This window comes from Orussus abietinus, unplaced genomic scaffold (assembly GCF_000612105.2).
Source record: "Orussus abietinus isolate OABI.00-Male unplaced genomic scaffold, Oabi_2.0 scaffold658, whole genome shotgun sequence".
NCBI lineage: Eukaryota > Metazoa > Arthropoda > Insecta > Hymenoptera > Orussidae > Orussus > Orussus abietinus.
Window position 1 is genome coordinate 9,323 of NW_019394806.1, and position 14,327 is coordinate 23,649.

The window sequence follows — 14,327 nt, forward strand, 5'->3', positions numbered from 1 at the left end:
CCAACTGAAGCAGGAATACCTAAGTTCCATAAATAATTACTGGAAAGAAAAAATAGAAAGCATCCCGAAAAACGACTCCAAAAATATGTTCCCAATGATCAATAGAATCTTTAAACCAAAAGGGGCATCCGCGATATCTACGCTAAAAATTACACCACAAAACGAATCGCTAATCGAAGAAGCTGGCATAGAAAAAAGGAACCTAAAGAAAGACGAATCCAATAAATACATCATAACACACCCCATCGAAAAATTAAACATCATCGGTACACACTTCATGAGAACTCACACCCAAAACAAAGACTTAGGTAAAGAGCGTCTTAACGACATCATAAATACTACATTCGAAACTTTCAAATTGGAAGCCGAAAACTTAAGGACACAAAACAAATCTATTTTCGTCTTCAACGACATTTTTACCGCAAAGGATGCACAATCCAACGAAGAATACTCCAACTATTTTACATCCATCCTTAGATTAACAAATATATTCAAGAAACTAAATAGGAAAAAATCGTCCGGTTTAGATGGCATCCCAAACATAGCCCTAAAATGCTTACCACCAAAAATCATAACAAATTATTGCATTATTTTCAACAACGCGCTTAACAACACATACTTCCCCACACACTGGAAAAAAGCAAAAGTAATTGCACTGGAAAAGAAAGGCAAAGACCAAACCATCCCCGGTAATTACAGACCGATCAGCTTACTTCCGAATATCAGTAAGATATTTGAAATCGTTATCAACGATGCCATTACGCATATTTGTAAACAAAATCATATCATCCCAGATTGCCAATTTGGATTTAGACACAAACACTCTACAATTCATGCCATCACAAAACTCACCTCGGATATCACACGAGCATTTTCAAGTAGACAAGTCATAGGTGCGTGTCTTGTAGATTTGGAAAAGGCGTTCGACACAGTCTGGACAGAAGGCTTGATTTACAGATTAATAAAGAAACAGTTCCCTAAACATCTAATTAGAATGATATTAGACATGATAACGGGCAAAAGCTTTCTCATCACGGACGGAAAGGAGACGTTAGATAAAGAATTTCTAGTCATGAATGGACTGCAACAAGGGACGGTCAACTCACCGATATTATTTAATATCTATACTTGCGAACTTCTCAAACTTTTTAACCTCAATTCAGGAACATCGCGGCGGGCAATAGCATTCGCTGACGATTTAGTATTATACGTCACGGGAGAAAAAGTCGCGGCGATACAGAAGGAGCTACAGGAACTATTCGAAAAAATACATCAATTTTACCATTCGTGGAAGCTAAAGATTAACGTTAACAAGTGCGAGACCATATTATTTAGACCCACTTTACAACACACAGGAAGTAGGGACCTCAGGAGAAATTGGAAAACCTTTTGTATAAAAGAACGCAAAGACGGAGGCGAAACCGTCCCTCATAAAACAATCGTTAAGTACCTCGGACTGAACATTGACCAGTATCTCTACTTCAATGAGCACGTTAACATACAATTAGAAAAGGCAAGAAACGCGTTCTTCATGCTAAGAAGCTTATTCTATAGTAAACACCTAGACAGAAAGGTGAAAATAATATGTTATCTTTCATTCATACGGCCAATCCTTACTTACGGTTGTCCGGTATGGTTTAACGTAAGCGCCTCGCAAATGGAAAAGTTGAGAGTCTTTGAAAGAAAATGTCTAAGAGCCTGCCTCGGAATGTACCGAACCCTCGAGTCAGAATTTAAAAAATACATTTCCAACGAAAAAATTTACAATGCGGCCAACGTATCGCGAATAGACATCCATATCCTCAAGATTATAAGAAACCACTTTGCGAACACTCGAAAAGTAACGGAAAACGGTTTAGTTTTCGGCGTCTATTATCCAAAGGACTGTCTTTTTGCCAACGCCATAAAGTCAGGCTTTATCCCCCCAGAGGCATTCATATATTTAGACAAAAATGGTTATATACAAGATAGAAACAACGTACCGATTCTATATCACTACAATAGGCAAAACTCGGAAAAACCAATAACATACGCGAAACAGTTAAATACCGACATTCAAAATGAACACTGGCGTTTCAATAGAAGCATTCCGATTAAAGATAGAAAAGACAACAGTAGGTTAAATAAGAAACGATATTTTTGGCTAGATGAGTAAATGTCTGTAAATATTCTTTCTTGTACAGTTAGTCGTAAGTTAGTTCATTAATTCACTTCGCAATCTAGCTCGTAAGCAAACTACATTAAAAAGAATGATCAGTTTTTCAGTCCAATTTTCTGATCACAAAGAAAACGCAATATATATACAAGGTATTATATAAATAATACCGTGATAAATCACAAAAAGACTGTTCGCCATAAGGAGTATCATTAATTCGACATAGTACATGACTTAGAGTGTCACACAGTTGACCATTAAGTTTAGAATGCAATTGTTGAATCTTCCAAACAGCAAGCGCTATTCATTGTTTATTGTGAATATAATATATTTTCCTATTGTACTTTGTTATGGACATTAGTAAATAAACATCTTTAAAAAAAAAAAAAACAACGCTCATACCAGGTCTTTCCACCGGTTCTCGTCCGATCACCGAAGTTAAGCGACGTTGGGCGCGGTCAGTACTTGGATGGGTGACCGCTTGGGAACACCGCGTAGCGTCGGTCCATCTTTTCGTTTTTGCACCACGCGATGATGATCGGTTTCCCCCATCTACGCGACGACGCGCCGCGTTCTGTGAGGGATAGAACGTGTTCAATGATAAAGAACCGTTCCCTCTGCAATGCAACGAACGGGTTTATAAAAACATCGGTGGCATTTTGTTGAGTTACGTGAAAGATGGATGATTTTTTAATTATTGACATCACTCTCAGATAACATGACAATTTTTCTGGTTAGACATTGATGATGACATTTTTAGGTTAAATATTTCGTTGAAGATGCTTTCATTCAATCGTCAAGACAACTGTGTCAAATGTTCAAGATCAGTATCAATACCAGAACCGCTTAGATTAGGGATAGTTTAGTTTTCTGTCGATTGACACTTTTAGGTTCGTATTTTAGTGGTGCCGTCCTTTCATACTTTTTGCATGGACCGGCACACCTTTAGATTCCTGATTACCGGTGTCGATCTTTCCAACCTGATGTCTTGCTCGTACTGATATTACACTAGATTATATACTTACATAACTTTATATTAATACTGGTATAATCTTTTCATAATTAGATTCATGGTTTTAACATCGTTCGATACATTTACAGATTACTGATCTCTGGTATCGATTTCTCCAGACTGATACCTTGCTTCTTAATTATTTAGATGTATTCAGTTTTCGATGTGACACACTATATATGCTTAGGAAGAATGATTCATTACTGCTACGCGTTCAATTATTACTTCATGCGTATATATTCGTCTAATTTAATTTTTCGCACATAACACCCAAGCCATGCACTTGGTAAAAGTAACTGATTCCAAAATCGCACGTTGCGATTGAGAGAATTCCCAATCCTCAAAGCCTTAACCCAGCCAATATCCGTGGCTGGATAACATAGTTTAAGTAACAATAAAACCTAGTGGAATTGACTCCGGATGAAACAGATCCGTGGTTGATTTAGTCCGCGAAACCAATTATTAGTATTGCTTTTCAAGTAAGGCTGATCAGCCACCCGAATTAGGTGTTAATTTCTCATACACGTTGTTAATTAACAACATTGCCTCCCAATTCCACCAACGGCTAGATTTTAATTCAAACACGTCGGTAAGAATTCGACACATGGGGAAGGGGTACGCGGAGGACGCGTAGACGGTTGTTAATTCCGATTCGAATTCTACCCCAAACCACCCGATCCACATAACCTTTACATCCTATGTTCCCATATTCCATGTGGATTCTATGATGAACGAATAGAACGCACCGATAATGAAATAAGTCGTTCTCACTGAGGATCATTTCCTTTCCTCTCTTTTCCTTTTCGTATTTCAACGCATGAGTCGGGGAAAACCCCTTTAATCCAATTAGGACTGCATCGACTTTAAATTAAAGGTGCCGAAAATCCGAGCATTTTCCAGGAAGTTTAAATCACCAAATTTCACTTAGACGAGACGGCGCCGGAGCGCTTAGCCTTAGAAAAACTCGCTCGAACCGGTTCTCGCGGACAGGCCTTCCAAAATCCACAATATTGACGCGCTCAGCTGATCGTTCGTAAACGCTCTCCTCGCTCTCTCGCCAGTCTCTTTCTATTTCATATATTAGAATTTTAATTTATTTTGGTCTCAGGAATCGTGAGGCTCGAACCCTCGAAGGATGCAGTTTCTCGGTGCATAGGCAGGGTCAAAACTGCATACCATAACAATTGGCGCCCAACGTGGGGCCGGCGACTGTAGAGTGGGAGATTGGAGCGATCAGCCCTAAAAAAAAATTCGAGCGAATAAATAATTAAAATTACAATTAAAGATAAGTCTGCGATAAAATGGCGACCGGTCCGAATAAAGAAATCGATCTTAGCGATTCGCCGATTGACGACACGTATGCGATAACGGTCGACTCGGGTCTCGTGGCCAGTACTGCCCTTCGAACTAAAAATCTGGAGCAAGAAATTCAAATAGCTGAGCAAAATATTGAACGCTCAGGACGACTTCGAGATTTATTACAGCGCGGTAGCGCTTCAGAAACAATCTCGGGCCATGTGGAAACGGGACTCGAGTCCCAAAACAGAAAAATTAGCAGTTGCAATGGGAGATTAAAAGAGCTCCAGGAACAATATGCGAACGATTATAAGAAATATCAGGAGCGTGTCGAAGCGTTACACGCGCAACAATTAGAGATTCAAATTCAGAAGTTACATGAGGTTATAGACAAGATCAAGGCCGACCATTCGGCATTTAATCACGTCCTTGAGGTAGTAGAACGTTTAGGGAATAATATGATAGAGGTTAGGCCGTTGTGAAATCAAATCGCGAGAAAATAACAAAAATAGAGGATACGCAAGGTCGAATACGCGAATCAAATACTAACAACGAGACCTTAAATTGAAACGGATTTTCCCATGGATATCCGATAAAATTGGAGGCGCCGGTGTTCTACGGATCTAAAACGGATAGGCGGGTTAAATTTGTCAAAGACTTAGAACAATACTGTAATACAATAGGCGTAAACGACTTCGCGACAAAAACAATAATAGGACAAAGTTTAAAAGGCATAGCTCGCGATTGGTGGTACCTCATAAGCGACGAAGTCACCAATATGCAGGACTTCAAGAGGACCTTCTTAAAAAAATTCTGGAGTGAAGACGCGCAGTACAGAATAAGAAAACTTATAGAATATGGATGGTTCGACGATCGGAGGAAATTGACACGAACAGAATACGCGACGCAATTATTCGGGAATGCGCGCGATCTGTCTGCGAACTTCAGTGATGCCGATATCATTAAACAACTATCGAGGCATTATACCGAAATGATCCACCACGCGTGCATCTCGAGAGGAATTAGGACACTCTCGGAATTCCTCGAACTATTGGAGACTTTTGACCAAGCAGGGACGGTCAATGTCACGCGGAACAAGGACCACCGCACCGCGAATTCGTACGAGTGGGAAACAGAGGTGACACCCGCATCGTACGGACCTAAAAAACATAAACAACAATTCAAGCAGGAATATCGATATCAAGAGGACCAATACGTGGCGGGACAGCGAGAATACAAGGAGAGGGAGACGCCGCGATGACCGACAAGATACACGCGGGAAGAGCACGCTTCGATCTCAAATCACCGAAGGGAGGACGCGCGGACAAATAATGAAAATTACGGAAAACGTTTTACGAATAATCACAACGTAACAACAAGCAACGTAGAACAAGCAGACAACAGACACGAAGAGGGCCGAAACAATCAAAGACTCAACGAACATCAACCTTGGCAGCGGTCGGGAAACGAGTAGGCGTTGCATCGGTATAAGAAATACAAAAAACGGACTCCGAACCACCGACGCAACGTACACATGAAAAACACTTAGGAGTTCAACAAAACACTACAAAATACCGATATCCAACAGTAATGGAACTTCACGAAGAAAAAGAAATCGAAGAAATAAGCTGCAACATCTTGGCTCGCGATATGCGCGAAGACTTATCAGAAGAAACGCAGGAAGAAGTGCAAGAGAAAGAAATAGTAAAATGTCTATCAATGGAAGTTCGGATAGAAGGGATATTTGTGCATGCTCTTATCGATACCGGAAGCGAGGTCACATCCATCTCAGAGCAGTTTTATAGAAAATATGAAGAAAAATTAGGGAATTGTCCTACCCTACCAGTTAGAAGGACGCAAATAATTGGGGCCACCAGAATGAAATCGGTCATGCTCACAAAACAAATTTACGCGGAAACGCAGATAGCCGAACGAAGGATCCACGTTGGATACCTAGTCGTTCCAAAATTAATAAAAGACTGCATCTTGGGGGTAGACAGCCTCGATCGGTTGCAGGGGATCATAGACTTTGGAATACGAATCATTACATTGAATGACAGAAAAAAACGAAACCACTCTTGCACCAATTTCTGAGGGAGGCGTAGCCACAGATTCCAGAGAGGAGACGTACGCCGGAGAAGTCGGACAAGCAATGTGCAGCCGGAGCTCAGGCAATCCAGCTGATCCAAAAAGCCGAAGATCCATGGATTAGCCCGAAGAGATAAAAGCAAAGGTCGATGAGTGCAATGAACTCAATGATAACAAAAAGAAAAAGTTTTTTGATCTCGTACATAGATTCCGAGCGGTCTTCGACAAAAGACCGGGACGAATTCAAGTTTATCAGCACTGGTTAGAACTAATAAAACACGTGCCATTTCAACAAAAAATCTATCCAGTTCCAATGGCACATCGAGTAAGCGTCGATCTAGAAATTCAGCGGATGCTCGATTTAAATATAATTCAACTGTCGAACAGTCCGTATATCAATCCGATGGTGATTGTAATAAAAAAGGACGGGTCGGTACGACTCTGCTTAGACGCAAGAAAACTAAACGAGTACCTCATCGCAGATCATGAATGCATGCAGACAACGGAGGAAATTTTTCAAAAGTGCACTTGCATGAAGGTTGTCTCAAGCTTCGATCGGACCAGCAGTTTCTGGCAGATACCTTTGAATCCAGACTCGCGAAAATACACCGCGTTCCTACATAAAGGAAATTGTTACGAATTTGTCGTGATACCATTTGGCTTAAAAACTAGTAGTGCTAGCTTAATCAGAGGACTAGAAATAGTACTCCACGGTTTGGGGGACCACATTGTAAATTTCGTCAAGGATCTTTTATGCCTCTCGAAAAAATTCCAAGAGCATATGCACCACTTACAAGAATTATTCAAACGCATGGTCCATTATGGAATGACAATGAACTTTAAATAATGTCATTTTTTTAAGGAAGAGGTCAACTTCCTCGGCCATGTACTAACAACCGAGGGAATACAGCCGCAAAAGGAAAAACTGCAAGCTATTCAAGATTTTCCAAAGCCGAAAAATCTAAAACAATTAAGAGGATTTTTAGGATTAGTGAATTTTTACACTAAATTCACGAGTCGACACGCTCACGAGACGACCTCTCTCCTGGAGCTGTTGAAAAAGGGAACCAAGTGGAAATGTGAGAAGATTCACAACGAGGCATTCGAACGAGTGGAGCAACTATTTCAAGAAGCCGTGGTTTTACATCATCCGTATCCGAAAAAAAAGATACCTCCTTCGCACCGATGCAAGTGATTATGCACTCGGGGGGACTCTGTCACAAGTCAACGAGGAAGGGGAAGAACACGTCGTCGCTTTTGCAAGCCGGACTCTTAAAGGATCGGAACTCCGCTATTTCACAACTGAGAAGGAGTTGCTCGCATTTGTCTGGGCACTTCAGAAATTTCGATCCTATGTGCTCCGAGCACGAATCACAGTCATCACGGACCATAAGTCCTTAACCTTTCTTTTAACATGCAAGTTCGCAAATGCGAGGCTTGCGAGGTGGATTTTGTCGATCCAAGACTACGACCTGACCGTCGAACATTGCGCCGGGAAGGATAACGTGGTCGCGGACACTCTGAGTAGGCAAATTTCTGGCCACGAGGAGAACGCACTGACCGACAAAATCGTAATAGCACATATCCTCGCAAAAGAGCCCGCACCCTCGATTGGCGAATACCTGAAGAACATAAAGAAATATCAGGACGCAGAATCAGGGATAAAATGCATAAAACAAGCATTACTGAAGGAACCGCAGAATCACAACAAAAGGTACTGGTTGCGAAACGGCATATTATTTAAAAGACAGCGACCAGATTAGTGGAAGATTTACCTGACAAAGGACGGGCTTTACCAAATAGCAAAAGAATGTCATGAAATCTACAGACATGTCGGGGGACGAAAGGTGTTCCGGATCCTGAGAGAAGAGTTTGCACATCCGAAAATGGAAAAGCATATAAAAATCATAACTTCGCGATACGACCTGTGCCAGCAATGCAAAGTCAGTAATCAAAGTTGTTATGCAGTAATGAAAAATATCACTCCTGAAAAACCACTTGAACTCGTCTCAATCGATTACTTCAGACCACTTCCACCAGCAAAAGGTGGATACAAGCACATTTTGGTATCCATCGATGCATTTAGTAAATTCGTGGCCCTGTATCCCTTAAGAGAAGCAAACGCAGCTGCGACGATCAAATGCATTTTCGCGCATTACATACCAAATGATGGAAAGCCAAAAAGACTCCAATTCGACCACGGGACACAATTCACGTCGAAACAATGGCTGAAGAAATTGCAAAGGGAGGGGATACAACCTGTATTCTCATCGATGAGACATCCCCAAGAAAATATCGTCGAAAGGGTTAATCGAGAGTTGGGAAGATTTTTCCGAACATTAATTTGGGAAAAACATCAAACATGGATCAATTGGCTACAAGTCATTCAAGATTGCATAAACGAAGTTCATCACGAAACAACGGAATTCACACCGATAGAAATACATTTAAACAAGAAACCGAGTAGATTTTGGAAAAAATGGTTAAAACATGAAGATAACACCGCGGAACCGACGTATGAAACTAAATTAAAATTGGTCCGCGAAACACTCGAAGTAAAAGGAAAAAAACGGGCGGAGAAGTTTAATCAAACGCACAAACTTACGAACTTCACAGTCGGAGATAAAGTACTGGTAAAAGCATGCAACGTCTCAAATCCGACAAATAAATTAGTTGCTAAATTTCTATCAATATACGAGGGCCCGTATGAAATTAAAAAATCGATCGGTCCTGCAACATTTATTCTCATAAATCCAGAAACTCGGAAGGAACGAAGAATGTTCCACAGCGTGAACTTGAAACGATATCACGAACCGATAAATATATCAAATAATTCAAACGCTTTAAGCACCGGCAACCCTAACGTTCCGGACACTAATCAACAACAAATCGACACTCCAACCGATATTCAACGGCCGGTAACACGTCAGCAGATTCGGAAATTAAATTCAAATTAAACAGAAAAACGAACAACATTGCGCGACACTAACTGAAAAACACGAAAAACAACGACAACCATAGGGTCGAAAGGTAGGGATAAAACAACCTCTGATACGAAACTCGAAACAGATAATTGGCAGTTCGTGAACAACCACCGAGTGAACAACCACGTAACCATACAAGGAAGACAAGAAAGGAGAGGCAGCTATCAAGCGTAGACCAGAGATTCGGGTAAAAGAACAAACGAGTGAAATAAAGCGAGGGGAGAATTAGCAGAATAGGAATAATATTACAATAACAACAAATAAGATCAGACGAAAGAAGTTTTGTGATAATACCATGTTGTAGCAAAAACAAGAAAAATGAGTAATCGTGGACCCGTTCGAGTCCCGCGAATCGACGTTGAAGGAATTCAGAACGCGCTGGTCCGGGTGGTCCATTTCCGAAACCCCCATGGCTTCTGGATACAATTAGAGGCACGACAGGGTCAGCTAAATAGGATGTAGCAATGGATCACCAGAGAGCTCGATGCCTTCGAGTCGAGATATCCGATTAGTCAGGACCCTATGCCAGGGCAATGGATCGCGGTCAGGATGGAAAAAGGCTGGAGACGGGCAGAAATCATACCGGGAACTCTACTGCAAGCACGATTAGTTGACTATAGGGAAAAAGTAAGGGTAAAAAGAGACCAGATCAGGCAGCTTCCGAGGGCGGCGATATGAACGCCGCGACAGGCGATCGCGGCGGGGTTGGCGGACATCGAGCCCAACGGAAGATCGTGGGAGGAGAGCGACTTGGATGAGATCAACAAAATCTTCAACGGTAAAACATGGCGGATCAGGGGTGTCGAGTGGAACATCTAGCGGCACACCGTTTGGGGAGAGTTCTGGGGAGAGAACGGGGTCAGCGTAAAGGCGACACTCGTCCAGGACGGTCTCCTCCGGGAGGGCCTAGGCCCAGTCGGGGTCGACTTAGAGTGGCCGCAATAAAAACGGTGAGTAGGAAATTAGGATGGGCGCAATAGTGGAATGCGGAATTGAACATAAGTTAAGGTAAGTCGCATAAAGTAACTAAAATTAAACTCGGATCGCATAAGTCGGAACGGGATAAAATTATTATCGTGTAATCTAGAATGGGGTCAAATGGCGCGTAATGTAAGATAAGTTTAAATTAAGTCACGGCATACAGAATAATTCTGAAAGGAAAAAAAAAATCATAAACTAAAACAAAATCACAAAAATATAATATCTATAAAATAATTGTGAAATCTGATAAAATAAATGAATAATTAAATAGAACATCAAATAAAGTAAAAGTAATAGAACATCACGTAGAACTCATTAAACACCATAAGACAAAATTAAAATTACAAAGTTAAGAATAAGATCACGAACCGCGAAGTAAATCGAATAGAGAATCGGCCGCGCGAGAACTCGCGAAATTTGAAATATAAACATAAGAATCGCGTAAATACAAATGACACTGCCCAGTAATGAGAGAGACAAGGACAATTTCGAGACGTCGCGAAATATTTAAAATCGAGCTAAGCGGGAGTGAACAGTTCAGAACCAACCATGGACGCGAACACGCAAACCGAGGAAATGCCGGCAGGGCGAGACGTCAAGGCCCGACCCTACGTGGGAGTAGGGCCCAAAAAGAAACGGGATAACCCACCGCGAGATAAAAAGGTAAAAAGACGGGCCGCGAAAGTGCAAGACTAACATAGTATGACATGAAAAAATAGAAAGCAACACCAAGAGCCAAAAATAAAACAAGGAAAACGGTAATTTCAGTTCAGAGACAAGCAATCGCAAACAGCGGAGCAGTATTTTCGACCAATGGAGAAGAAAAGATTACAGGACGCGATTCGCTCCAGTACCGTCGAAAGGCCGAGCCATGCTGTGGAGCGCCGAGTCAGAAGGGAATTAGTGCCGTACATCCCAAGGGACAGGACGAGGATATTAGAGATCCGTCGAGGAAAATTTTTAAATATCGGCGAATGGAGGACGGGCTCCGCGAAGAAGACAGGAAGACATCCCACGGCCACAACCGCGACGGACCCGAACGTACGGGTGCACCCGCTTACACGGGTGTTACCACCCCCACGGGCGACACAAAAATCCGTGCTCTACATAGAGCAGGAATAAAAGCGAGATAACCGGAACAAATGCGTTGAATGTTGATTTTGTGAAAGAAACCCCGCAAGTCGGGAGACGAAGGAAGTTAAAGTTTCCTATGAGAAACTTTAAAATCCTTCAGGGGGACAGTTGTAACGGGTCAAGGGGTTAACATGTGCTACTGTACGTTAGGACCATTAATTCGGCGCCATCCGAGTGTGCGCAGTAATATTTGCAGTAAGTAGGGAGACCCAGGGAGAGGGGGTCGTGGACCGCTAGCGCGAAGCACCGAGGACGGAGCGCTCTCTTAGATCAGGACTCCGAGATCGTTCGCATCGGGAAAGTACAAGCTCCTAAATTGTGGGACTTGATCGATCGCACGCGATCGCGCTTAAAACCGATTCTGGTTAGAAGTATTCGGAGAACTGCAAAATCACCTCGTTCAGAAACTGTTCGTTCCTCGGCGACCGAGCATAGCCGCCCACGACCCGAGCCGGACAGTTCTCTGGACGGGAAGTCGTTTTTTAGAATTCCATCCAAAAATCGACGACCGAGCATTGCCGTTCACGGTTCGAGTACGGACCAAACTCTCAATAAGAACGAATGCGTTTGATTTGATTATTTTCAGCTTCTGTGTTCCAGTGGGCCTGGCATAGCGACCACACCCACATCCCATTTTCTTAAAGTCCTGTCTATTAAAATCCTACATTTGTATCTTCCAAATCGCACGTTGCGATTAACAGCAGAATTCCTAATCCTCAAAATCTTAACCCAGCCAATATCCGAGACTGGATAACATAATTTAAGTGACACTAAAACCCGGAGGAATGAACTCCGGATGACACATAGATCCATGGTCGATTTAGTCCGCGCAACCAATGGTTAGTACATTGTTCAATTAGGCTGATCAGCCATCCAAATTAGGTTACAATTTCTCATACCAGTTGTTTGTTAACAACATTGTATTTTCATCCTCCTAACGGCAAAGTTTAAAACTCAAACGCGTCAGTAAGAACTCGACACGTGGGGAAGGGGAGCGCGGAGAGACGCTGTGACGGTTGTTAATTCCGATTTGAATCCTACCCCAAATCACCCGATCCGAATAACCTTTATGTCCCGTGTTTCCATATTCCATGTCGATTTGATGATGCACGAATAGAACGCACCGATAATGGGATAAGTCGTTCTCACTGCGGATCATTTCCTTTCCTTTCCGTATCTGAACACGTGAGTCAGGGAAAACTCCGTTAATCCAATTAGGGTTGCACCGACTTAAATTAAAGGGATCGGAAATTCGAGCATTTTCCAAGAAGATTTAATCGCCAAATTCTACTCTAGACTGGACGGCGACGGAGCTCTTAGCGTTAGAAAAACTCGCTCAAACCGGTTCTCGCGGACAGGCCTCCCAAAATCCGAAATATTGACACGCTCAGCTGATCGCTCGTGAAACGCTCTCCGCGCTCTCGCCAGTCTCTTTTCTTTCCTATTTTTGAAATTTAATTAAATTCGGTCTCAGGAGTCGTGAGGCTCGAACCCTCGAAGGATACAGTTTTTTGGTGCATAACCACGGGTCAAAACTGCATACCATTAAAATATATATTGTGACGTAGCAAAAATATTTGCTCGTCACAAGGACTTTTAAGACCGGAGCGGGGAGGAGTCGCTTTGGCAATCAGTAGAATAAGCATTATTGTTTTCTTATAAGGATTTAAATTTTGCGATAGATTCTACGTCGCGCCAGTGCCGGTCGCATAGCGCGCGCGTAGAGATCCTCTTTACAAGCTCGCGGATAGCGCGCGGGGCCCCGAATTCGAAGGTCCTGCTGCCATCAGTCGGCGGCCGCCCTAATTAGGCGGCCTAGTGACCTAATTTAAACTAGGCGAGATGGCAGGTCGCCGCCCGGTAAGAGGTTCCGCTAGGCCCGCCAGGAGGACACCGGAGCCGGAATATAGGATCTTCCGGCGCATCCGGCATTGCCAGAGGGATCGTCAGCGAGGACACACTCCCGTCAGCTCTTTCCGTCCCGCTAGGCGCCGTACCGCAGCACCCGAAAGGCACCTTACCGCATCTCCCGAAAGGCACCGTACCGCATCTCCTGAAGGGCGCCGTCCCGCCACGCCTAGGCGAAGCTGCGGAGCCAGGAGTGTCCCGGCCTTAGCGGACATCTTATCGGCGAGCACGAGCCTGCCCAGGGGGCCTCTTTGACCGCTATCATTCCCGTATAACCGTGAGCCGATACCACACCGCGATCGCCGCCATTACGTGTCTAACCGGCCGAATGTAATTGTGAGGTCTTTATTTCCGTGCATGCCTCCCGAGTGTTTTGGGAGAACTTTCGCCTTTATCGAAGTGCCGTTTCCGAGCCGCGGAAAGCGCGTCGAGTTTTTAATGTAATTTTCCGACGGGCGCAGATTCGCACCCGCTCGAATCTATCGCGCCCCGTACCGTTTTATCGCATATTCCCGTAATTGAATAAGAATGCCGTTTTAGGCTGCCAGTAAGCAGGTCGGAGTGGATGGGAGGTGTAGGGCCGTATCGCGAGCCGGTGCCGAATCCCTTTTGTGCAATTACCGAAGGCACCGGGCTCTTATCGGGGCCCTGGGGGCACAGTAAAGGTCCGTCCGCTACGGTGTTGTACCCTGTGCGAATTCCCACCGGGGAGTTCGTGTCTGTAATCGTGCGCCCTAATTTTCTTCCATTGGTCCCGCTAAGTTTCGGT

General features: G+C 43.3%; 1 protein-coding gene and 1 pseudogene across 1 annotated transcript; both read left to right on the forward strand.

Annotated features, from left to right (window-relative positions):
* The first annotated feature begins 2,543 nt into the window (after positions 1-2,543).
* Positions 2,544-2,661, forward strand: LOC111674112 (annotated as a pseudogene).
* A 4,203-nt stretch (positions 2,662-6,864) lies between these two features.
* LOC111674111 lies at positions 6,865-9,184 on the forward strand (the record flags this gene model as incomplete). Its single annotated transcript, XM_023433302.1, has 4 exons — positions 6,865-7,281; positions 7,414-7,689; positions 7,973-8,265; positions 8,380-9,184. Coding segments are annotated over exons 1-4 (1,791 nt in total), but the record flags the coding sequence as incomplete, so codon positions are not given.
* Between the last annotated feature and the right edge of the window lie 5,143 nt (positions 9,185-14,327).